Source organism: Panicum virgatum, chromosome 2N (assembly GCF_016808335.1).
Source record: "Panicum virgatum strain AP13 chromosome 2N, P.virgatum_v5, whole genome shotgun sequence".
NCBI classification, from domain to species: Eukaryota; Viridiplantae; Streptophyta; class Magnoliopsida; order Poales; family Poaceae; genus Panicum; species Panicum virgatum.
This window is the reverse complement of record NC_053146.1, coordinates 35,239,590-35,266,768: the sequence shown is the minus strand read 5'-3', so window position 1 is coordinate 35,266,768 and position 27,179 is coordinate 35,239,590. Positions and strand designations below refer to the sequence as shown.

At 49.0% G+C, this 27,179-nt stretch overlaps 1 protein-coding gene across 1 annotated transcript; it reads right to left on the bottom strand.

The window, feature by feature from the left end:
- LOC120660267 (chlorophyll a-b binding protein 7, chloroplastic-like) lies at nt 1-8,815 on the bottom strand. The gene is made up of 5 exons (XM_039938689.1): nt 8,420-8,815; nt 8,186-8,332; nt 1,761-1,893; nt 883-975; nt 1-492 (listed from the first exon to the last, which is right to left on the bottom strand). Exons 1-5 carry the CDS (start codon nt 8,701-8,703, stop codon nt 196-198), a joined length of 954 nt encoding a protein of 317 aa, XP_039794623.1. The 5' UTR covers nt 8,704-8,815; the 3' UTR covers nt 1-195.
- Nucleotides 8,816-27,179: the final 18,364 nt, after the last annotated feature.

Below are 27,179 nucleotides of genomic sequence, written 5' to 3'. Positions count from 1 at the left end.
TGAAAGTTAAGGTACGTAAGATTTCTGGTTCTTAATTTCGGAGTTGTTTTTCAGATGCGGTGACAAGTTTAGAGGTGTAAAACGGACTTTTCTCAATAACTAATAGCTAATATTGCACACCCATCAGTGCAAAACTGTAAACACTATATACATATGTTTTCACAACAGATATTTATGCCACTCTGTCAAATTTTCTCAGTGGAAGGAGGATAAGATGTTATTATGGACGGGGTCGGACAAGTGTTCTACGAGGTTCTCAATAGGGCCCTTGCTAGTCACAGCTGCCTGAATGTAGAATCCGAGCCATGCTACCATGGCCAAGCGACCATTCTTGATCTCCTTCACCTTGAGCTCTTCAAATGCCACCGGATCTTTGGACAGGCCCAAGGGATCGAAAAGTGATCCTCCCGGGTAGTTTATGTCACCAGGAAGATATATTCCCAATGGTTCCAGTGCCTCAATCCCGCAGTACCTCGCATATTCAGGCCCAACCTGACAAATCATGTGATGGTGATCTTATCTAGTGTATTACTTAATCATTTGAAACAAGGTATAACAAGGGAATGATATAGCGATGGAATATACTTAAGTGCATGGATTTTTTTAAGAGATGGTCAATGTTTCCAAAGTGTTAACAAACACTTGCTAATAAAAGAAAATCAATGAAACAGCTGGATGCCTCCATAGGTACAGCACATAAGAAGAAAGCAAAATAAAAGGACACCAATATCTTACAAGGTCAATGAATTTTCGTGGTTTGTGTTGCAAATTGTCTAGGCATCAGTAACAATGAAATCACCGAGGACAGCAACACCTAAACTGCTGGTGATATCTACCAATCTAAATGTGCTGGAAGGAACAAAAAACTAGAAAGACAATTACCATCAAGAGGGCTTGACAGATAGCAATTACAATGACACCTTGACCTCCAGCAATTCGGAATCCAGGAATCCCAAGGTAGTCAAGGGTATCACCCTGAAACATTGAGTCAATAGATTAAGGCAAAAATGGTAAATAAAAATTGCGATAACATTCTATAATATCCAACTGAGATAATTCTAAAAAAAATCCAGATGTTGTGGATTGCATGTTTTACACCTTTGCGAGATTTGACGGTCCACATAATAACATTTTGAAGATAATAAAAAACATATATAAGCAGTGCAATGGTGTTTTAACAGTTTGTCGAGTCCTTTTTTTGTGTTGTTGATGTGATAAAACTTCATACTAAAAAATTTGAAGTTTAGTTTTCTGAAAGTTCTTGATAGTACTGTAAAGCAATTCAGCAAAAAGATAATTGTATTGATTACAAAACAAATCCCATGTTCCTTATTACACCATGCATGCCTATTTGTCGGCAGCTATAGTTGCATCTATTATATCTCCAAGAGGCCAGAGCAAACAAGAAGGCTGATCTGCCAGCATTCTTAGGTTTTTTTAGTTTCGTTGCATTGCTTAGTGGACAACAGGTCATGCTAGGTTTTTTTCCAGCTCTGGAATTTGACGGAATGTAGATGATTCGTTAGAGATCCGTGTGAACTAGCTTTCAGACGCTGAACATCTATTTGCCTACAGTGAGTGAGGAGCAAAAGGAAATCATACTACAAAAGTGAACAACAAAAGAAAACAGTGCCCTACGTTGCAACATGCCAGACTTAATCTTCAAAAATGTGCAACATAAAATTCTAGTATAGAAATTATCAATTGTGCCACACAAATTTAAAATTGGCAAATATGAATATTGAATACCAATGTTTTACCTGAAGTTTTGCATAACCAACTTTCCACCAGACAGGCTCAACAAAATGAACTAACCCAAATAGATCTAATAGCTCTGGAATAACAACACCGAGAGCTGCAAGCATGGCCCACCGACAATGCAAGATCTCAAAGCTGCAAGATATCTAGTTGGTTATAACTAGGAAAGTATATCTTGTACTGAGAAAGTAAAAGCACTAACAAAGCTACAATGGAAAACATATCCATCATGATTTTGGAACTGATAGTTGGTTTTGTGAAGCTGCCAAAAGCAGCAGTCTTGTTGGTCAGAACTTGGAAAGTATAAATTGTTTAGGGAAAATTAAAGGGATTTCCAAATCTACAATGAGAAAATCTTCACATCATGATTACATGTCACGGATGATAGTATTGGAGGAAGGATTGCGACGCAAACTGTATTTGAACGAAGTAGCAGGGCGCGGTCCTGGACCTCGCCGGCGCGGCGGAGCCGTGGTGGCTCGACGTCGCACCAGGGAGGCAGGGCGGCGGCTTACAGATAGATGCAATCTAAAGCCTACCTTTACTCGCTAACCCTAGGCCCAAATATATAGTCCAAACATAACAGACTCCAAAACCGACTCCAACTAACATAATTATCACGCTAAGACACTCCTAACTAGCCGCCTGTGCCTTCCTGTTGCGCCCATGGTTAACCAAACCGGTGGGAACCGGTCCGGCCCGGTTCCGGTTTGGGCTGGTATCAAACCGGCCCAAATTCAAAATTCAAATTTGAATTCAAAAAAATGAAAAATTCTCAAAAATTCCTAAAAATACTTCAAGGTGCGACGAATCTAATGGTGTCAAATTTTCTCAAAAATTCATTCATTTAGTATAGTTTGCGGAGATTTGAAGTTAAACAAAAAACGTGCATACAAAAGTATACAAATACAATATAAAAATAGTACAAAAGAGGGTTGGAGGATTCATTTAGGCTAAAATATGTTATACAAACATTTATTTAGTATACTTTGCGGGCATTTGAATTTAAACCAAAAAAGAAAAAAATTTGAATTTGGCCGGTTACCGGTCGGAACCGATTGAACATGCGATTTTGAATTTGATTTTGAGTTTGACCGGTTTCCGATCAAACCAGTCCGGTAAACCGCTACCAGACCGCGCCGGTTTGGCCGGACCGGTCGGTAACGTTAACCCTGGTTGCGCCGACTGAATTGGATTCCCCACATGGCATCTCTCCCTCCCTAGAGAAGCAGCTCGTCCTCGAGCTGGCACGCCGGAAACTGCGTCTTGAACTCCTCAAGGTCCACCCAAGACATCTCGGACGCAGGCGCCCCTTTCCACCGCACCAGAAGCTCCCGACACCCACGGGCTAGGCGGCCACACAACACCTCTGCAGGCTCGACCACCACACACCCATGCTGAATAGGAGGCAACACCGGCGCTTGTTCCGGAGGATCTCCATGGAATGGCTTGAGCAACCCCACATGGAAGACATCATGAATACGAGCACCCGCCGGCAAGACAAGTCTGTAGGCCACATCACCAATGCGCTCAACCACCTTGTATGGTCCAAAAAACTTAGGCCCAAGCTTGCCACGGCCTTACACCTTGAGAGAAGCCACTGGTCGATGAAGAAGGCGCGGCCAAACCCACTGACCCGGCTCAAACACGACCGGCCAATGGCGCCGATCATACACCGACTTGTAATGTTGTTGTGCTTGTTCCAGCCTATCCCGCACCTCCGCCAGAAACTCGTCCCGCTCGGTCATGGCTCTGTCAACCGCCGGTAACCGAGCATCACCCGGCGCATACGACCTGATCGATGGAGGAGGTCGCCCATAAACCACCTCAAACGGAGAGGTCTTGAGGGACTGCTGATACGAAGAATTATAGCAGAATTCGGCCCACGCAGCCACTCCAACCAATTCCTCGGGCGATCACCAGTGAGGCAACGCAGATACATAGCAATGATCTTGTTAGTAGCCTCTGACTGCCCATCTGACTGCGGATGAAAAGCCGATGTAAAACGCAGCTTAACCCCAGCCAACTTGAACAACTCTTGCCAGAACGAGCTAGTAAACACTGGGTCCCGATCACTAACCACCGATGACGGAATCCCGTGCAAGCGCACAATCTCAGCAAAGAATGCCCGTGCCACGGACGTGGCGGTATATGGGTGGGAGAGCGCAATGAAATGCGCCACTTTGGAGAAACGATCCACGACCGTCATGATCACTGTCTTCCCATTGACCTTGGGCAATGCCTCCACAAAATCCATGGCCACATCTGCCCACACTGTTGTAGGAACATCCAGCGGCTGAAGCAAACCCCCAGGATGCAAGTGTTCACTTTTGTTCTTTTGGCACACCGCACACGACCGGACGAAGTTCTGCACCACCACCCGATCCTTGGGAAAGTGAAAGTCTGCACGCAACCGGTGCAAAGTCTTGTGCACGCCCTCATGCCCCGTGCCATGAACGAGCTCCAGAACGGTCGGCCCCCAGAGCAGAGGCTGAAGAAATATAGACCCGGCCATTGTAGAGAATCAGTCCATCCACCACTGACCATGCCTCCGACTTGGCGCCTCCATGGATGGCATCATGGAGCTCGGAGAGGGACGAGTCGCCATTGATCTCCTGGCGCACCTCATCAAACAGGGCAAACTGCAGTCCAGAAATTGCCATGGCCTCTCCCAAGCACTCGTCGCGACGTGACAAGGCGTCTGCCACGACATTGAGTGCGGCCGACTTGTACTCCACTACGAAGTCGAAGCCGATGAGCTTGCTAGCCCACTGATGCTGCGGTATCGTCGTCAGGCGCTGGTCGAGGATGAACCGTAGGCTGCGATGATCAGTGCGGACGACGAAGTGCCTCCCCCACAAGTACGGCCTCCAGTGGCGCACCGCCTGAATGAGCCCGATGAGCTCGCGTTCATAGGCTGCTAGCTTGGCGTGACGCGGCGCGATGGGCTTGCTGAAGAAGGCGAGGGGCCCGGCGCCTTGGTGAAGAACGGCGCCGAACCCGGAGCCCGACGCGTCGCACTCGACGACGAACTCCCGATCGAAGTCCGGCAGCTGGAGGACTGGCGCCGTCGTGAGGGCCTGCTGCAGTGCCCGGAACGCGCGTTCCGCGTCGTCGTTCCACCGGAAACCCTCCTCGAGGAGGGCGGTGAGCGGGGCCGCGATGACGCCGAAGTCGCGGATGAAGCCGGCAGTAGTACCCGGCCAGCCCCAGGAAGCCGCACACCGCCCGTGCCGACTTGGGAACCGGCCAATCCAGGACCACCTGGACTTTCTGCTTGTCCATGGCGACACCCTCCTCGGAGATGACGTGACCAAGGTAGGCCACGGACGACTGGCCGAACGCGCTCTTGGACCGCTTGAGGAAGAGCTGGTGATCCTGCAACGTGCGAAGCACCGTGCGCACGTGGCGGATATGGTCCGTCCACGAAGAACTATATATCAGAATGTCGTCGAAAAAAACGAGGACAAACCCGCGCAAGTAGGGCAGTAGGACGTCGTTCATCAAGGCTTGGAACGTGGCGGGGGCGTTCATGAGGCCGAACGGCATGACGAGGAACTCGAACAAGCCTTGATGTGTGCGGAATGCCGTCTTCTCCACATCACCCACGAACATCAGCACTTGATGGTAGCCGGAACGCATGTCAAGCTTGGTGAAGAACTTGGCGCCGCGCAGCTCGTCCAAAAGTTCCTCCACCACTGGGATGAGAAACTTGTCTTTGATCATCGCGTCGTTGAGGGCTCGGTAGTCGACGCAGAATCGCCACGTTCCGTCCGGCTTGCGGATCAGAAGGGCCGGCGAGGAGAAAGCCGACGAGCTGGGACGGATGACCCCCTGGCGCAGCATCTCGTCGCACTGGCGCTCCAACTCATCCTTCTGCGTGTGTGCATAACGGTAGGGCCGAACCGCGACGGCGCCCACTCCCGGCTTGAGGCGAATGCGGTGCGAGAGGTGCCGATGCGGAGGAAGCCCCTGAAGCTCCACGAATAGGCCCACGAACTCCTCCAGGAGGGCGTCCATGAGGTTGTCACCCTGGCCGGAGAGCGCTGCTGCAGACAACCCTGGAGTGGTGTCGATGCCGCGCCACAAGACGCGCTTGGCGCCCCGCTTGAACGCCATGGTGTGCTTCGCGAAGTCCCACAAGATGGGGCCCAGCGTGCCGAGCCACTGCACCCCGAGCACCATATCATACTCGCCGAGGGGGAGAGCATAGAGGTCGATGTCGAACGCCTCCCCGCCGATGCGCACGCGCTGGCCCATGGCGCGCCCCGGGGACACGATGCGGTCGCCGTTCGCCACAGCCACTGACAGGCCCGCGCGTGCAGCTAGCTGGATGCCCGCCCGCTGGGCCATCCCCACGTCGATGTAGTTGTGCGACGAGCCCGAGTCCAGGAGCGCGACAGCCACGGCATCGCCTACATGCACATGGACCTTCATCGTTTGGAAACCGCGAGCGCGGACTCCCGTGGCGGCGTGCAGGGAGATGGCTGGGCTGTCCTGGGCGCCCGAGAGAGCCAGGCACTTGATCTCCTCGTCCACCTCCTCGTCGTCGTCGAACCCGATCACCTCGATGACGAACAACTTCTTGCAGCGATGGCCCAGGACGAACTTCTCGTCGCAGTTGTAGCACAGCTCGTCGGCGCGCCGTTGAGCCATCTCCGCGGGCGAGAGACGACGGCGAGGTAGCGTCGCCGACAAGGCCGAGGATTTGCCCGACCCCGGTGCTGCAGAAGACGCCAAGGCGGCGGTCGGCGTAGCGACCTTAGATGCTGTGGAGCTCGATGACGCGTGGGGCGCCGAGCGGATGCCACGGCCCTGCGGGGGATCTGTCGAGGACAGATGCATGCGCTGCTCGTAAGCGCGAGCAAGCATAATGGCGTCGTCGAGGCTCTCCGGCCGGCGCAGGGCGACGTCGGTCTTCAGCGGGTTCACCAACCCCGCCGTGTAGATTTGAACGAGCTGCTGTTCAGAGAGATCGGCGTCGCGGCAGGCGTAGGAGAGGAACTTGTCGGTGTAGTCCTCAACGGAGTCCGTGCGCCGTAGTAGCATCAGTTCACCCACCGGACTATCCGTCATGGGCGGCCCAAACCGCTGCTTAACGAGCTGGGTGAAGCGGCGCCACGACGGAGTGCCGCTCGTGAGTTCCAGACGGCAGTACCAGAGCTGCGCCGTGCCGGTGAGGTGCATGGCGGCGTACCAGACCCGGCGGCGTTCCGGCGTGTTCTGGCCCCGGAAGAAGGTCTCGCACCGGTTCAGCCACGGGAACGGGTCCTCCTTGCCATCGAACGTGGGGAACTCGAGGCAGACGCGTAGGTGGAAGTGGGAGTCGACGTAGTCATCCTTCTCCTCGCGGAAGCGATCCCGCGGCGGCGGCCGGAGGTTCCGGACATGGAGGTGGCCGGAACGGAGGGTCGGGACGCGGCGGCGGCTTGGGACCATGGTCCCGCTGGTTGTTGATGGAATCTTCCGTGGCGTCTGCGACTTCCTGGACGGGCGCCTTGCCGTCGCACTGGGCCGACTCCACGCGGATGAGAGCAAGGTTTAGGGCACGGACTTGCTCCGTGTTCTCGAAGGTGGTGGACTGGAGCATGACGACCTTCTCCAGCAGCGCGGCGAGTTTGGTCGCCACCGGAGCGAGCGGCGCTAGGCGATCGACCTTCACGGCGAGGTCGTCGAACTTGGCGCCAAGATCGCGGAGAGTGTTGGAGATTGTCTCGAGCTCCTTCTTCAGATCGTCACCCATGGGCACGCAACAAGGTTCGACTGATACCAAGTTGTCACGGATGATAGTATTGGAGGAAGGATTGTGACGCAAACTGTATTTGAACGAAGTAGCAGGGCGCGGTCCTGGACCTCGCCGGTGCGGTGGAGCCGTGGTGGCTCGACGTCGCACCAGGGAGGCAGGGCGGCGGCTTACAGATAGATGCAATCTAAAGCCTACCTTTACTCGCTAACCCTAGGCCCAAATATATAGTCCAAATATAACAGACTCCAAAACCGACTCCAACTAACATAATTATCATGCTAAGACTCTCCTAACTAGCCGCCTGTGCCTTCCTGTTGCGCCAACTGAATTGGATTCCCCACATGACATTACAGAAGAAATGATCGGCTTTAAGAAGCTGCCCGAAGCAGGACACCATAATGATTCAGTGATAAGGACGAGCATAACAATATATTGGCTGGTAAGTTACACGGACACAACATACATATTGTACAAAGATGCTATAGGTTCGACCAATGCAAGGAACTGTTTAATTTCGTATGAGTATAGCCCACTAGCACTACCTGAAGCAGACGGACAAGTTAGCTGCAATGCGCCAGTTGGAATCATGCGTCTACTAATTGCTGTTCTAGTGCAATTGTTTATAGGAAACAAAAAAAGGCAGTGCAAACTGATGAGAAGGAAGGAATAACGATGGCATACTTAAAGTAGTTTGCGAAAGCAACGGGATCCCTGCCCAGACCTGCTACATCGAACCCGTAATCTCCCGGGTACTCTCCCGTCAAATGCTCAGGGTAGTCGTAAGGCAAGGGACCAAGCCACCGCGGGCGATCCCCGCCGTACCAAAAGCTGCAATTGTTCCAGCAAGGCGGAGTCAGCTACAGACAGATGAAATGCTTTTGTTCCCCTGTTAACGAAGCAGAAATAGGATGGCACCTGTTGTCGCGGGCGTCGCGCGCGGCGGCTCGGAGCGCGTCGGCCTCGGCGGCCGCTACGGCCTTCCTGTCCTCGAGGCGGCGGCGGAGGCGGGCGCCCAGGGGGCTGTTGGCGAGGGCCTTGACGGCGGTGAAGGGGATGGCGGAGAACACCAGCACGCCCGCCAGCTCCTGCCACGACGCCCGTACCGGGGCGGCACTCCGGCGCCGCCTCAGCCTCCGCCGGGGGACGGCGCAGGGCGGCGCTGCGGAACGGAGCAGGAGGAGAGGCGGCAGAGGAGGCATGGAGCTGGGGTTGGGACCCGCTTGTCAGTGTCGGAAGAAAACTGCCCGAGCCGAACCGACGCGGTCGAGGAGGACTGGAACGGGAAGGAGGAGTGGGGCAGCGCCACGGCCACGTCTCCGGAAGACGATCACGAAGGACCAGTGGACCACGGATTGAATTCAGAATTTCAGATGTAATCTTTTTTTTTTGAAAGATCCTGAATTCAGATGTAATCAAAACACGTTTAGGCCTCGTTCGGTTCACGGATTTTCAACCCAGGCTTGGATTGAGTTATTCCACTTTTTTCACTCAAATCTGCTGCTACTGTGCTCCTGACGAGAGTTGAACCTGCTGCTTGTTTGATTGTTATTAGGCATGAATGGAACCAAATTGAAAATCTCAAGTATATTTTAGTTTTAGCTTACATAATCAGGCAACCAATTGGCCAAGTTCTGTGGTATTAATAATCCAAATAATACACGAAATTGTCCAACAAACACCTAGGGATAAACAGTGAATCTAAATATCACAAGTATAACCATGACATGTGAGCTTCTTAGTTCTTGAAAAGTACTGATTAGGTCTGCAAATACATTATAATCTACTTGAGGACTAATAAACTCCAGAGTAAAAGAAAATATAGGTTGCTCTTCTAGCCAACAGAATGATAAACAAAGCTACAGAGTGCACAAATTGGCACCTACTCTTCCGAAAGACTGACATGATTCAGTTATGAAATTACAATCTTTTCTCGCAAAAATAGGCACACATCGCACAAATCCAAAGCTTAATTTAGTATATGAAACCAGTACATAACTCGCCTGAGCCTACTGTGTCCCGGCACTTTGTCCAATCCAATATTTCTTGATCATTGCCTCATATGCCTCCCTGAAAATATCATCAAGGTTTTTTGAAAAAAAAATAATGACTAAGTGAGTGTAAATGACTCACCAACAAATTTGGCAGTATGTATCGACATATTGGGAACTTGGCTCAAATGAAATTAAAACTGAAGCACATTGATTCATTTCTAAAGTATTAAGAACTATTACGTGCGGATAACAACATTTTAATTGAACTCGTGGCTGCAGCTCCTCAACAAGGATTAGTGGCCATTACGCTGCCCCAAGGGGAAAAATTAGGACCTAATGACGCAGCAACCAAACTGGCAACAGGCTAATCAAGCACTGCACGAAAATTGTTAGCATGACCTGTCAGGAACAGTAAAACTGATGTAACTACTTGAGTATTTTGGTACCACCTTTTGAAATAAACTAGAAAGCAGAGAATGTAAGACGGATTTAGATAATAGCAAAGTCATTCCAGATTAAATTAAAACAGGTTGAATATATAGAACAAAACAACTATTATACATAAAATGAGACAATTATTGATAGTGCAATTTCATAAACCCCAAGGCGGCGCGAGGTTTCGTTCTGAGGGATAAGAGACAGGTTTCATTCGAGGCCGTGGGAGGCGCGGACAGGCTATTCCAGGCCTATTAGTTTCCAGGTCAAGCCAAACCGAACGACAGTTCCAATTTAGCCCAGGCTTCGTAATAGGCCGTCCGGATCCGGCTGGATTGTGCCTCGGAATGGGGCCTTAGCATCTTCGTTTTGTTCCGGAATGGCCCAAAATGTGGCATCTTCGTTTTGTTCCGGATCGACATGGTTAGATGCGGCCTGGAATGAAAAGTGGTCAAGCGGTTTTTTCTTTTTTATATTTTTTAAAAATAAAAATTTCAAAAATATATGTCCGTTTTGAAATATTTTAAAAATACCCCCGGTCGCCCCCCATAGGGCGACAGGCCTTAAGTGTAATTTTTTTTCTTCAAATTCACAATGAGGTCCCTGGAAAAAAAAGCCCTATCACCCCCCCAACGGGCGACAGGGGCCTGTCGCCCACCCCTGGGGCGACAGGGGCCTGTATATTCTCTAGCTGTCATTCCCTTTGTCATTTGAGGCTGCCATATGCCGCCATTCCCTTTGTCATTTGAGTCTAAAAATTCAGGAAAAAAGAGAGGGGTGAGAAGAAGAAAAACGGCGAAGCTTTGCCGAATTGCGTACTTTTTGAAATGGTGGAAGGACACCGCTATTGGGTCACGTATGTCTGGGCAAAGAATGCCACATTTGGGAAACCCGTGATCGCCGTGCTGAGCAGTGGCAACCTGTGATCTCGTACTCGCAGCTAGATACACTATGGTTCCTATTTTGAGCTATTCGAGCGTGTAGTCGTCATCATCGTCGGCAGGATCTCGGCCGCTAACTCCTACCGCACCTAACTTGTCCTTCATTAAATCACGGGAAAAAATCGCAAGAACTTCCCTTATTTCATGAGCATTATGGAACCCACAAACATAATAAGTTCACATCAATAGTATCTATAGAAACAAATGACAAGTAAACTACCACAATCATAAACATCGGATACAAATAAGCAGTCCACAGCTATCTCATTACAAATAAACATCAGAGATACAAACATCAGATACATCTAACCACCCCTAGGGCGTCGGACCCTCTTAGCCCTCTGCTGGGCACGGACATGGCCCTCGGAGTAGGTGAGAACATCCGGAGACCTCACCTGTCGCCCAGGACGCGCAAGGGGCTGCGGTGTCTGCTACTGAGAGATCCCAAGACATCGGGGTCACCTTACGCGGCAGGCTCTTCTGGACTCAAGCTGTCGAAGTTGTCTAAGGTGAAGGTCTCGTTATCTGGTCGAAAGGAGGAAGAAGGTCCGGCGTCCGCATGGGGGTAGAATCCTACGCAAAAAATGTGGATGTTAGCATACGCTCGTATATTTTGTCATGACATGTAGAAACCGAAATACGAAACATAAACTAACCTGTGTAGGCCGGTATCTGTGGCCCCGGTACCATCCCTGGATACGGTCCGCCAACTGGTGCTGTCCCTCTAAACATTCCAGTATGGCTGAACGCAGTAGCTGAATCGTATCCTGTATGTGATATTAGTAAATATGTAGGAACACTTGATGTAATTTTAAAGAGATATGTACGTTACCTGCAGTTGGGAAGAACTGCGACGTCGGCCCGTGCATGGTCGACGGACACGGGAACGACGACGAGGCCTGAGACGACGCGTGGCTGTCTTCGTACTGCACACGGCTTCCGAAGTTGTGCACTACCTGACGCAACTGATCACGCTGCCTCGACCATGCCTCTGTCTGCTCAAACTGGGTCATTGGGGATCCGGCACGTACCCTCGTCAAGTAAGTCGAGCAGTCCGTCTCCATCATGTTGCAAAGGCGAAGCTGCATCAATTCAGTAAAGGTACAGTTACAAACACATGAATTATCTTATGAATATGATTATATATTTATATATATATGTGCAAATATGATCAAGAGACTCACCGCGCCAGCTAGTGCCTCCACGTGGTGCCGGCCATAGCCATCCTGAGGCCTCGCCTGGTGTGACTGCGGGTGAGTGTCAACAAAAATCAGACGAGCCCGAGTCCGGGGTAAGTACCAGGTGAGGTAAGCCCTAAAGGAGCTGTCTGTGTGTGGTCCTGTTGGATGGACCAAGTGCTCGTCTGCCTGTTCTCATTGGTCCACCCACGGCTGGATCTTGGTGAGCCAATCATCAGAGCACGGCAAGCCACTCCTTGACAACCTACAAAGTGGACCACGAAGAATCGTTAGATTCGACACGAATGAATGAGCCAAGTTCATTCATAATTACCTGTGGTCCTGGCGACTGACACGCTCCAACGCGGTGGGCACCGGAAACTCCTGGCGCTGCCCAAACTGTCTCCTGACTCTCCAGGGGCAATATGCCTCAACTGCGATGTCATAAACCAGGACGGCGGAAGTAAGCCACAGGCTCGCATTCGCAGAGCAGTGCGAAGACATGCCTGTTGGTGCACGGGTAGCCACAGCCTCTGGGCTGTAAGGCTCCCAGACAACGTCCTCGGGCGTCAGCATGTCGAGCTCTGAAACAAACTCAGGATATGCGCGTCTAACCTGCGCATGCGCCCAGGACCTCTGCATTCGGAATAAGTAACATTAAAATTGCGCTAATGCATCATGTAACAATGAATAACAAAATTAGATGTATAAGAACGCACCTGACGCCAGATCCAGATAGTTCCCATAGTGGGCCTCTCGTCCTCCTCTTCGCCGTACATGCCCCCGTGGTAAGGCTCGTGGCTGACCATGGGCCGACCAACGGCTAGCCTCTCGTACGACCAAAGCTGTAGCAGTAGTGGGCACCCTGCCAAGATAGCGTTCCCATGTGTCTTCATGCAGCCGTCGCAGAGTCCACGGTAAGTGGCTGCAAGTACCGCCTCACCCCAGTTGTAGGGCGGTACGTCCTCGTCCCCATCCGCAATCTCCCGTGCATACGGAAGGAGAATCCTATCGACCGAGTTGCCATGAGTGTTGTTGAACATGATGTAACCAAACAACCAAAGTAGGTACGCCTCCAGCGATCTGGTCACACTGTACTCGTCTGCATCCGCAGCCAACAGGGCAGGCTGCATAAACAATTAAGATTAATGGTTTCAACTGTCAATGGAACATTTGAATTGTAACAATTAAATTTATATATGGAATGAATACGTACTGTAAACTGTAGGAACCAGGTCTTCGAAGGACCTGCTGCTCGCGGGTGCGGGTTGATCGGACCTGCTTCTTCCACGCGGTCAACCAGGGCAAAACGGGCCTCCAGATCATCCTTCCATGAGGCCGCCACCACACGCGGACCTACAGCCTCCCCGACGATAGGGAGGCCGAGGAGGTAGGCCACGTCCTGCAGCGTAGGAGTCATCTCCCCACACGGGAGGTGGAACGTGTGTGTCTCCGGCCTCTATCTGTCAACGAGCGCCGTCAGGAGGGATCGGTCGAGCTGAATAGGCCCAACCTCGACAAGACGGCTCAGAGTCAGTAGACCGGCCTCACGTAACCTGAAAATAAACAAAAATGTCGAAACAAAGGAATACCGACGAATACATAAGTGATAAACAATAATATTTCATTACATACCGGTCACACCAATCGTGGTGTATAGAGATCGCCTCCCCGGGTGGATGAGGACGTAGCACCTCTAGGGCTCGGTGCTCAACAGCTGCAAAGTAAGACCTGTGGCTCGAGTCGATCACTGGGTCTAGCAAGGAGTCCATCTCCATACCTGCATTCAAAAATATATGAGAACACATAGGTAAATATATATTTCATACAAACTGGACACATAGGTACAATAATAGTTCATTACATACCTGCAATATTTCATTACTACATATTACAAATAATGAAATACAATTGTGGATCATGACACCGAATGCCTTCCACGAGCAATTCTTGCCGATGCTCGTCTGAACGTAGGAGGTGCTCCATCTCTGGGATTTCCGGAAGGACCGACGTCAGCAGCATCGTGAAGTGCATTCTGAGGACACTTCTTGTAGTTGTGACCCAATGCTCCACATTGGCTGCAACGCTTTTGTGCCTTGCTTGCTTCCGACTCGTCCATACCATTCCGAATACGACGTGTCTGATGACGGCCTTTGCCTTTCTTAGTGGCTGGATCAGGAATAAACATCTTATTCTCATTATCCTGAGTGAAAGGCCCCACAATTCCAATCCCGTATACCTCATGTCCCTAGGTGGATACAGCTGCTTCCTTGCTGAAGTACGGTGAAACAAATACTCCTGGCTACAACGCAGACTCTGCACATGCCGCAATGAGATGGGAGCTTGGCAAATGCAATAACTTAGGCTTCATGCAGGAGCAGAAGGCTTTGCCATCAACTGTAATCAAACTCTCTTGTACCACCCTATCTCTACGGATACCACGACCACTTCTATCCTTGCATAGAACCTCAAATCTATGCTCCATTGTACCTGTCGATATGACGCGGTGTAGTTTGGCCTTTTCAATCTTCTCTTGCATATATTGTGTCACTCTTTTGCAAAACTGAATTTGGGGGTTGCTGATGTTTATGCTTGCAGCCGTGTAACGCTCTCTGAAATACTTCATGCACCCATACATGATGAACTCAACAATTCCCACAAGAGGAAAGGCACGACAAGAACGCATAACCATATTGAAACACTCTGCATGGTTCGTTGTCTGAATACCATACCGTATTCCGTTGGTATCATAAAGGAATGACCATTTCTCCTTAGGTGCACCTCGAATCCAGTGTGAAAATGGCTTCTCAATTGAATCCCTAGCCTCTGCAGCCTGACTCGTGCCTGCTCCTGATGCCCTTTCCTTCACTAGCTCTGCAGTCAACTGATCAAGCATCTGCCATAATGCATTGAATTTTCTCTATTGATTTTGGGTGCACAACCTCTTAAACAGGTTCTTAAGATCCTTGTTCTTGAAGTGCTCATAGAAGTTTGCACCCAAAGGCAGAAAGATCTACTCCATTTGGCCCATACATAACATTGTATTCACCATAAAATACTTGAAACTGCATCTTGCTCGATATATCTGTATATCACATAATACTTATCGAGTTATACTCTTTACTTCACTGCCTTATTCAATAATCCGTAAAAACTAAGTATGAAATTCAACTACAACGTATAAGTATTCATAACTACGTGATGACACTCAAATTCTATACTGCATATGCCAAATTCAACTACAAACTAAAGTATCATTGAACTCCTACTTAAATGGTTCTACTATAGCACTAATTAAATTAAATTACTCACCCCTACTTAAATTACTCATATTTAAATACGTAGTACTTAAATATAACAATATATAAACTAAATGTACTAACCTGCAGATCACAAGTGCTGAATCCGGCAGGGCTTCGCCGCTTTCCTTCTCCTCACTCCTCTTTTTTTTTCTGGATTTTTGGTAGAATTTTCGGGCTCAAATGAGGAGGGAAGGGGAGGGTTGGGGCTTATATAGGGGGGATACCCCGGTCGCCCGAGGGGGGGGGGTGCGACAGGCCCCCCCTGTCGCCCGCGGGGGGGGGGGGGGGGGCGACAGCCGCCCTGCCGCGCCTGTGGGCTGGGCCCAGCGGTCGCCCGAGGGGGGGCCTGGGGGGGGGGGCGACAGGGCCTTTTTTTTCAGGGACCTCATTGCGAATTTGAAAAAAAAATACACTTAAGGCCTGTCGCCCTATGGGGGGCGACCGGGGGTATTTTTGAAATATTTCAAAACGGACATATATTTTTGAAATTTTTATTTTTAAAAAATATAAAAAAGAAAAAACCGCAGTGGTCAATCCGGGTCTTTTTCCTTTCTTGGCCCAGAATGGAGATGGACCCTCTTTGGCCTGGATGGTTCCTAGGCCTGAAAGAGTGACAACAAGTGGATCAACTACTAGACCTGCATTAATTCATCTTTTATTTATATATTAATTAATATATTTATATGACTTCAAGTAGCAACTCACATGCATATTATCTAGTATTTATCAAACTTAGAAGATAGCATTTAGCTTTTTTAGTAATAATTTAGAATGCTAAAATAATAAATACAATTAGAAACTAAATATGAAAATATAATAAACATAGCTAACGATCACTCGTCAAAATAATATGTTTATAAATAAATATTTCCATAATTATAGATAATAAATAGAACTATAAATGAACATATTTTAGTAGATGTATAAATTTATAAATATTTATCCATATATAAATAACAATTTATAAAAAAACATTTCATCCGTAGATAGGTAAGCCAAAGTATTTAAATTAATTTTCATCTATCCTTATTTAAAATTAATAATATTGCTCATTAAAAAAAGCTACGTAGCACTTTGCAGTATGTTAAGCTTGGAATGTCAGAACGAGGAATAAACCTGTTTAGAGTTGTGATTCTTCCCGTGAGCTTCTGCACATCCCTGATAGATTGCGGTTCTTCCATATTTAGGAGAGCCTTTATTTTGTCTAGGTTAGCTTCAATGCCTTTGGCAGAGACTAGGCATCCCAGGACCTTCCTTTTATGCACTCCGAAGATTCTTTTCTTGGGATTCAAACTCAAGTTAGCCGCTCTTAAGTTAGCGAAGGTTTCAGCAAGGTTCGCCGCATGGTTTTTCCTGATAGCGCTGGTTATGACATTGTCGTCGACATAGGCTAGTATATTTTCTTCTGAGTTGTTGTTGGCACTCCTTAGGCTAACGAATTACTCCGCAAGCGCACAGAGACCAATTGTAGCTTTCATCAGGGAGTATACCTAAGATATCGAATCCAAGGAATGGTAAAGCTTCGACCGAACTTAGAGATCTTCAACCGGACACAACCAATGAGAAGAAGATAAGGGAAGAGGTCCTAACTCCAGATAACCTACTACTCTGACTAGCTAACGAGCTAACTACTAACTTGATCTGCTTCGGCGGCTGGAAGAGGAAGGACTTCAGAAAGGGATGAGAGGGGAGTCCAATGGCAACCTGCACTACTGCTATGAAAATACCCGAACGTGGTGGACTACAAAGGACGGATAGGGCTGTCACCACCTACCGACTACCACAACGGTTCCGTTGGGTGGAACACAACCTAAGGTAGCTACCAAGCCTGGGCACCACACCCACAGCTCTCAAGCTACTTGCTCCTACCGTGTACTTAGATAGAAAGTAACCTCAAATAAGTAGAACTTGCTACTTACGCAGACTCAGGATCCCGCAAATCAAAGTAAGTACTTAACAAGTAACTAAGACAGAAAGTAAAGCTAGCGAGAAACTGAAGTTGAGACAAGGAACTTACTCGAATAAATTCCTCCGAGGCGGATACAAAGTGGAGTAAGACCGAGAGAACTCGAGTCCGCTCCTTTCAGCTCGGCTTTCACCAAAGCACTCACCTCACTCTCTTCCTACTCAACACAAGTGTACAAGAGACTCTTTTCTCTATGGAATGGTGTGTGTTACAAGAGGGGTATGGTGCTCTATTTATACTACTCCATGGTCGGTAATGGGCTGAGCGTCAGTTGCACGCAGGTAAGACGGTTATGCTTGTCTTTCACGCCAAGGGAGAGCTTCATAGGCCGCCAGGTGGGGCTGGCCGGCCTCCCTTAGGTCGGTCGGCCTGGGGATGTGGCAGCATGGCCACCGCCTTTGCAGGGACGCTCTGGATCTTCTCTTCAGGTCGGTAGCAGTTGCGTAGCTTCAACGGTGGCGGTTAGAGGCCGGCCGGCCTCTCCTAGGCCGGCCGGCCTGGCTCTGGCTCGGCTCAGGCTCGGGTTGCACCAACTTGCTGTTCTCTAGGCCCACATTGCTTCACAAGTTGAATTGGGCTCTGATTCTTCGGGTTGTCACTGGTTTTGATCTCAACTTAACTTGGTTCAGGCCTTTCAACTCCATCTTGTGAATTTTGTCAAACCCACCTCGGTGTGACTTGGCCTTGGGCTCAGGACACCCTCCATGAAGTTTCATGGCAAAGTGTGGCAGGGGTAGGCAGGCCGGCCGGCCTAGGCTTTGCCCCATTTTGGCCCAAATTTGCAGATGTTGCTTCTGGGTTTAAGTAATTACCAAAACTTATGGAACTTGTTAATGTTAGTAAAAATCATAGTAATATAGTTCCTAAAGCATGAAATTCGAAGGAATGTTGGTGGTAAAAAATCATTGAAATCGACTGCCAACACACCCCCACACCTAGACTTTGCTCGTCCCGAGCAAAAGGAGTTGATATAGATTCCTGAGGATCAAGCAAAGTCTGGGGTTCATGAACGCAGGTATGCATGAGAATTATTTCAGAGCTTTCCTTTCATACCTCGGATTCCGGGTGGCTAACACCTTCATGTTCACCTATTGATTCCCAGAATAAATCGATGAAGATAATGACTAGCTCCTGTCTCGTAGTACTTGGAAGATTTTTGTTTTTTAAATAAATCCAAGGCATACTCTTTTTGCTGAAGTCACTCATTCACTCAATTTTGTTCATACTTCACTAATCCTTCCGAAATTTGCTTTGCCAAAGAGTATGTGGAGCTAGGTGAAGGATGTTGCATATCCATAACATTTATATTACGAAATCAAACCTGGTGTCTCTTAGAAATCTAGATGCTCATTTCATGGGTCAAGTGCAAGTGATAGATGAGGATATAATCCATGGTGGTTTTGTGTATAGTACTACACACCTCCCCCTTCTCTCTCTCTCTCTCTCTTTGAGACAAGGCATGAATGTTGTTCATCCTTCTTTTCAGGGGGGTGTAGCTCTGTTTTGCAGCCACATTTCATGGATTCGAGTTGATGGATGTGTACGTGAATGATCCCAAGAAGATGAATCAATCTAAACTCTTTTGGAGGCACCAAACTTGAGCAAGCTCACAATGCATATGATAGCTATGTGTCCGGATTTCATAAGTATGGCTCTGGAATGGGTACTGGTAAAGTTGAGCATAAGAGTTTTGCCTGGTTTTGTATTTTCAAATTGAAAACTTCCAAAACCATGAGTCAAGAGTTAACATAACTCCATGTCATTACATCATAGAAATCAACAAGCATGCAATCAAGTGATCCTAAACATGAGTTCCGAAGGCATTCTAGTACTTGCATAAGAAATAAATCTTAGCATACCATGGTTGTGAAAAGATTTCACTCTTCCTAATCATTTCATTCAAGTATTTTATTTGATTTTAGTTGGCATAATTTTGAATGAAATTGCACGAAACTAGGAAGGAATAAGGAGTAGAAGTGGCAAACCGTGAGCACGCGAAGGGGGCCAGGGGATGGCCGACAGGTGGGGCCGGCCGGCCTAGGAGAGGCCGGCCGGCCTGGGCCTGTGGCTACCCTCGGTGACCCTTTTTGCACGGCCGGCCTGGGCCTGTGGCCACCCTCGGTGACCCTTTTTGTACAAGTTCAGGCTCGGTCTGTTCTGCTCCAGTGAGGGTGTTTTGGTGATTTTTTTCGAAAATCTCAGGCCGGCCGGCCTGATTTGAGCCGCCCGGCTTACTTTTCCTCTGGAATTCATCCGAATTTTTTTCTGACATCTAGTGTTCACCTCCCTCGTTTGATTTTGCTGCGCAATAGTGAAACGTGAGAGCAGGGGGTGTGGTTGGCACACACATGTGGACCAACCACATAACACTCAGGAAGAAAGAACTTGAGACTTTATTTTATTCAAAGGGAAATGGGGGTGCTGCTGATTACAAAACAAATAAATGAAGGAAATAAAGAAAGTAAAAGCACCCAATCTAACACTAATCTAAACCTACACCTACTTGGGATCCGGGGATCTATAGAGATCCTCATTCCCGGTCGCTTTCGCAAGGTGTTTGATCTTAGAACAGACCGCCTTGCGAAGGGTATCCACCCTATCCCCCAACTCCATCCTATCTATCTCCGTCTCTGCTACGCACTCGTCCTTGTTGTTGAGGCGTAGCCGGAGAGCAGCAAGCTGCTCACGGAGTGAAGCGACGTCATTGGGCTCCTCTTCCTCCTCCTCCTCCTCCTCCTCCTCGTCGTCGTTGGAGTTGGTGTAGGCGTGGACGTCATCGGTCCACGAATCAGTGGCGGCCGGATGTGGCGATGCACTGAACTCGGTGGAAGATCCATGCCGGTACGATCCAATGGGGGAGTGAGCACCTTTCCCCTGCCAACCTTTGCCCCGGTCACGCGGTGGCGTGGAGGGCTAGGGCTAGCGGGAGTGTACTCCGGGGAGTACGTGGACAGGTCCTGCTGCACCATCTGTAGTGCAGCGACCTGTGCAACACGTGCCCCGCCCGATGACGTCCCCCCGCACTTTGTCACGACCTTCCTAGGGGAAAGAACCCCCGTGGTAGGTCGTGTCGGACTGCGCGTGCGGGAGCGCACGATGGCCCTCGACACCGGGCCCTGGACTGAGCTCTCCATCGAACCGGGGGACAGACGGCCTCGGGGTGAGGCCGGCCGGCCCCCCATAGGCCGGCCGGCCTAGGGCTGGCGCCCCTGGCCATCCGGCGGCGATGGCGAAAAAGCGGCGATCTCCACTGGCTCCAAAATCCTAACGCTGCTCGATGAAGCCCTGGTTTGGTTGGATTTGGAGGGTGCTTTGGGAGTGAGTGTGTCCATGGCTTCGGATTTGGGAGTTTTGGGAGAAGTTTGCGAGGCCATGGTTGTGATCTCGGAGAAAGGAACGATGTTCGGGATGAGATCTGGTGAATGGCTCTGAACTGAGGAAGAGAGGGGAGCCTTTTGGTTTAAATCGTCTCATCGAGCTCCGAACACCTAGGATGAGGAAGTTTGAACCATAGGGAACATTGCACGAAAAGATGAAGCCGAACGGCCTGGCTGGCCTAGGGTAGGCCGGCTGGCCCCGCCTTGTCAGGTGTGGGCCCCAAGCTTCTGGAGGTTTCTCTGGTTCCTTTCCTTTCTCGGGTATTTATGTGGTTTTTTCCAGAAATGGAAACAAAGAAATAGAAAGGGAAATCTAACCTATGATAGGGCACGTTTTAGGTACGGCGACGACCGTAGATGATTATTCTATCTCGGTAAGCTCGTAGACATCTACTTCTTTGAGCTCTGGAATTTCGGGCTCAAGGAATATTTTCAATCTCTGGCCATTGGCCTTGAAAACATTCCCGTCATATTTCCTGGAGGGTTATGGCGCCGTGGTCAGCGGCGTTCAATACTAAGAATGGGCCTTCCCACTTGCTTCTAAGTTTACCATGACCAAACAGGCGAACGCGGGAGTTGAAAAGGAGTATCTTGTCTCCCACCTTGTACTGTTTGATCTTGATACGTTTATCATGCCATCTTTTTGTTCGCTCTTTGTAGAGTTTAGAGCTATGGTAGGCTTTCTCCCTCCATTCATCCAATTCAGCCAACTGGATTTGTCTCTTGATTCCAGCTGATTGGAGATCCATGTTCCACCTCTTAATAGCCCAATGGGACTTATACTCGAGTTCAACTGGCAAATGGCAAGTCTTGCCATAGACTAGTTGATACGGTGTCATACCAATCGGCGTTTTGTAAGCCATTCTATAAGCCTATAGTGCCTCGGGTAGTTTGCTTTTCCAGCCCTTCCCCATGGCATTGACCGTCTTCTACAAGATGTTCTTGATTTGCTTGTTAGACGTCTCTGCCTGACCACTTGTTTGGGGATGGTATGGTGTTGCAACCCGGTGGTCTACTCCTAGCTCACTGAGGCACTTCCTGAAGGTTCTGTCGATGAAGTGTGAGCCTCCATCGCTGATCACGACTCTTGGAACTCCAAAGCGAGGAAATATGATTTCCTGAAATTTTTTCCTGGAGCTCCTCGAATCGTCCGCAACACAAGGAAGTGCTTCGACCCATTTGGACACGTAGTCCACAGCCACCAAGATGTATTCACATTGCTCCGACATTGGGAAAGGACCCATGAAGTCGACTCCCCAAACATTGAAGATGTCCACCTGAAGATTGTTCTTCAGGGGCATTGCGTCTCGGGAGTTGATATTCCCGTGTTTTTGGCATCTTGGGCAACGCCGCACAAATTCTTTTGCATTTCCATACATGTTTGGCCAAAAGAATCCACTTTGCCAAACCTTTGCATGGGTCCGGAAGGCTCCGTAATGTCCTCCGTAGGGTGAGGAGTGACAACACTCTAGAATCTTGCGGGTCTCACATAATGGGATACAACGGCGGAGTAAACCGTCTGCGCAGACTTTGAACAGATATGGGTCATCCCATAAATGGAATCTGCTGAGGTGAATCAATTTCTTCTTGTCTTCTCCTGGAGGTATGTATCCAGTCACCATAAAGTTCACTAAGTTTGTGTACCATGGACTGGATGAGGTGACCTTCAGGAGAGTGTCATCTCTCAAGTAATCATTGATCGGGAGGTCCGATCATTGTATTTGCATTCTTGAGAGATGGTCTGCCACACAGTTATCTGCTCCTTTCTTGTATGTTATTTCCAGATCAAATTCTTGTAGGAGCATAATCCAATGAATAAGTCATGGCTTGGCGTCCTTCTTGGTTAGAAGGTACTTTAGTGCTGCGTGGTCCGTGTACACAATCACCTTAGCACCGACCAAGTAGGATCTGAACTTGTCCATGGCGAATACTACCGCCAGGAGTTTTTTTTTCCGTTGTGGCATAGTTGAGTTGGGGTCCGGTCAATGTCTTACTTGCATAGGATATAGCATAGTGTTGCTTATCTCTACATTGATCTCGAAAGGAAGTTTCCAATCGGGAGGCTGAATGATGGGTGCGGATACGAGTGCCTTCTTGAGGGTGTAGAAGGCCACAAGGCATTCCTCGTCAAAGTTGAACGGGGCGTCCTTTACTAGCAGGTTGGTCAAAGGTCTGGCTATACGGGAGAAGTTCTTAATGAACCTCCTGTAGAAACCAGCATGACCCAAGAAACTCCTGACTCCCTTGACATTAGTCGGGGGTGGCAACTATTCGATAACATCGATCTTTGCTCGATCCACTTCTATTCCTCGCTCAGACACTCTATGTCCGAGAACAATTCCTTCTCTGACCATAAAGTGACACTTTTCCCAGTTGAGAACTAGGTGTGTCTCTTGGCATCTCTTGAGAACCTTTTCCAAGTTCTCAAGGCATTGAGCGAAGTCTTTGCCATAGACGGAAAAGTCGTCCATGAATACTTCCATAATGTGCTCAATTAGGTCCAAGAAGATTGCCATCATGCACCTTTGGAATGATACTGGTGCGTTGCATAGACCGAAAGACATTCGCCGATAGGCGAACATACCATAGGGGCAGGTGAAGGTAGTTTTGCTCTGGTCATCGGGATGGATAGGAATCTGATGATAACCAAAGTATCCGTCGAGGTAACAAAAGTATGAGTGCTTTGCCAACCGTTCAAGCATCTCGTTGATGAAGGGAAGAGGGAAGTGATCTTTTCGGGTTGCCTTGTTGAGCATCCGGTAATCGATACACATTCTCCATCCGGTCACTATCCGTTGAGGTATGAGCTCGTTCCTCTCATTACGGACTACCGTCATGCCTCCCTTCTTCGGGACTACTTGGACTGGGCTGACGCACTCGCTATCTTGCACGGGGTATATGATGCCCGCGTGCAGCAACTTGAGGACCTCTTTCTTGACTACCTCCCTCATCGCATCGTTAAGCCGCCGTTGATGTTCTCATGACGGCTTATGTTCCGGCTCCATAGGAATGCGATGGGTGCATAGATTGGGGCTGATCCCCTTCAAGTCTTGGAGAGAGTATCCTATGACGGACCGATACTTCTCTAAGACTGCAACGAGCCTCCGTGTTTCACTCTCTGTCAGCTTGTCACTGATGACAACTGGCGTGGCTCTGTTGTCGTGGAGGAATGCATCAGACCAGGGGGTAGTGGCTTCAGCTCAGGTAGAGGAGGTTGCGGAATCTCCTCTCCATCAAGCTTACTTTTGCCAGCCAGATCTGTTTCCTGGGCGAAGTGTTAGATATCTTCCTCAAGAATGGGCTGAGTTAGCTCTTCTTGGCTGATGTTCACTGCATCCTCCAATGGGTCTTGATCCGGCCTAGCCTCAGCAATGGTGTTGCATGAGCGAACTAGGCTGACCGGGACTTTCTCTTTGCCAACCTTAACCTCGAGCGTTGCTCGGTCTCCATTTGAGTTGACCAGGGGCTCTATTGGCTGACCAATCAAGACAAACTCTTCACCTTTCGGGATATCAAAGATGTGGAAGTCCAGGAAAACCTTGTTACGTCCTATCTTGAGGGACATATCATGGAGAATTCCCTTACTTTCCACGATCTGGCCGTCGATCCACTTCAGGTGCTTACGAGAGAAGGTCAGGGGCTCAGATGAAATGTGATCTGCCAAGGTTTTGGACATCACTTTCACCCCGACCTTCGGGTCGTAAAAAGTTTCTTGTGGTTCGGCGTCCCCAATAGTGCAGAGGAGCACTCTAGGATTACAATAGATCTGAATGATGCTACTGCTGGCCTCGGCTTCCTCTGTCCATTCCTTACATATAATCGCAGAAAGACCCTCTATCTGTGATGAAACTTCAGGAATGAACGCCTCAGATCTTGAGCAGATGCACTAATATTCCTTTGGCATGCTCGCAACATTGCCGAGTTCCAAATACTCTTCTTCTGTGAAGAGGTCGGGCACGAACATGGGCATATCTTCGATGAAGGGCTCATGATCTGGGGACTTCGGTGGTTCGGTTATTTCCTCTATGTATGGTGGAGGTGGAGAGGATGTGGCTGAGAGGATTCGAAGTTGCTGTGTCTCGCTGGGCTGTTCTAAAGGCTCAGGTGGATTGTCATAGATACCGGTGTAATCAGTGCTGTTTAGAACCTTCTCTAGGAGAGTTCTAACTTCAGCCATTGTCTTGTACATGACGGATCCCTCGGAAGCCACATTCATGAAATGTGCACTTTCCGGTTTAAGGCCGTAGAAGAAGTGTTGCATAAGTATTTCCTCCGGTATCTGATGTGGTGGCCCAGAGTCTACTAAATGCATGAATCTAGCCTAGGTTATTCCAAGTGATTCATCGCCTTGCTCAAATGATAGGAGCTGTTTCCGATGGGGAATCCCTTTGGAGATAGGATAGAAGAACAAGCAAAATTCATCATTCAGTTGTATCCAATCTCCTCCGACTCTCCTTACCGTCCGGTTGTACCAAATTTTGGCTTCCCCCGTCAGAGAGAACGGGAATAGTTTCCACCGTAAGGTGTTTTGGGACATACCGGGTATAATCAGAAGAGAACAATTCTCTTTGAAGATTTGCAAGTGAGCATAGGGATACTCGTCCTTCTTTCTAGAGATGGACTGTGCACGAACCATGGCTACGAGACTGGGGCGGATCTCGTAACCATCGGATAGGATGGGGTGGCAAGATGGTGGCAGTTCCAAATACCTGCGAGATGGAACTGCCGGATAACTAGGAGAATACTCTATGTGGATGGATGGAAAGTCGTACGACTGATTAGCTCTAAGCCTAGTGTTGCTATCGTTCCCCGGCAACGGCGCCAGAAAACTTGTTGGCACTCCTTAGCCTAACGAGTTACTCCGCAAGCGCACAGAGACCGATTGTAGCTTTCACCAGGGAGTATACCTGGGATATCAAATCCAAGGAACGGTAAAGCTTCAACCGAACTTAGAGATCTTCAACCGGACACAACCAACGAGAAGAAGATAAGGGAAGAGGGCCTAACTCCAGATAACCTACTACTCTGACTAGCTAACGAGCTAACTACTAACTTGATCTGCTTCGGCGGCTGGAAGAGTAAGGACTTCAGAAAGGGTTGAGAGGGGAGTCCAACGGCAACCTGCACTACTGCTATAAAAACACCCGAACGTGGTGGACTACAAAGGACGGATAGGGCTGTCACCACCTACCGACTACCACAACGGTTCCGTTGGGTGGAACACAACCTAAGGTAGCTACCAAGCCTGGGCACCACACCCACAGCTCTCAAGCTACTTGCTCCTACCGTGTACTTAGATAGAAAGTAACCTCAAATAAGTAGAACTTGCTACTTACGCAGACTCAGGATCCCGCAGATCAAAGTAAGTACTTAACAAGTAACTAAGACAGAAAGTAAAGCTAGCGAGAAACTGAAGTTGAGACAAGGAACTTACTCGAATAAATTCCTCCGAGGCGGATACAAAGTGGAGTAAGACCGAGAGAACTCGAGTCCGCTCCTTTTAGCTCGGCTTTCACCAGAGCACTCACCTCACTCTCTTCCTACTCAACACAAGTGTACAAGAGACTCTTTTCTCTATGGAATGGTGTGTGTTACAAGAGGGGTATGGTGCTCTATTTATACTACTCCAAGGTTAGTAATGGGCTGAGCGTCAGTTGCACGCAGGTAAGACGGTTATGCTTGTCTTTCACGCCAAGGGAGAGCTTCATAGGCCGCTAGGTGGGGCTGGCCGGCCTCCCCTAGGCCGATCGGCCTGGGGATGGGGCAGCATGGCCACCGCCTTTGCAGGGACGCTCTGGATCTTCTCTTCAGGTCGGTAGCAGTTGCGTAGCTTCAACGGTGGCGGTTAGAGGCCGGCCGGCCTCTCCTAGGCCGGCCGGCCTGGCTCTGGCTCGGCTCAGGCTCGTGTTGCACCGACTTGTTGTTCTCTAGGCCCACGTTGCTTCACAAGTTGAATTGGGCTCTGATTCTTCGGATTTTCACTGGTTTTGATCTCAACTTAACTTGGTTCAGGCCTTTCGGCTCCATCTTGTGAATTTTGTCAAACCCACCTCGGTGTGACTTGGCCTTGGGCTCAGGACACCCTCCATGAAGTTTCATGGCAAAGTGTGGCAGGGGTAGGTCGGCCGGCCTGGGGTTTGCCCCATTTTGGCCCAAATTTGCAGATGTTGCTCCTGGGTTTAAGTAATTACCAAAACTTGTGGAACTTGTTAGTGTTAGTAAAAATCATAGTAATATAGTTCCTAAAGCATGAAATCCGAAAGAGTGTTGGTGGTAAAAATCATCGAAATCGACCGCCAACAGTTGTGAACCTAGGACCTCCTTGGACATTCTAGAGAATGACCGCCCCACATTCTTGAGACCTTTGGGCATCTTGACAAAACAATATGTGCCAAAGAGTGTGATGAAACTTGTTTTCTCCTCATATTCTTTCCTGATCCAAATTTGATGATAGCCAGAAAAGCAATCTAGGATGAACATGAGTT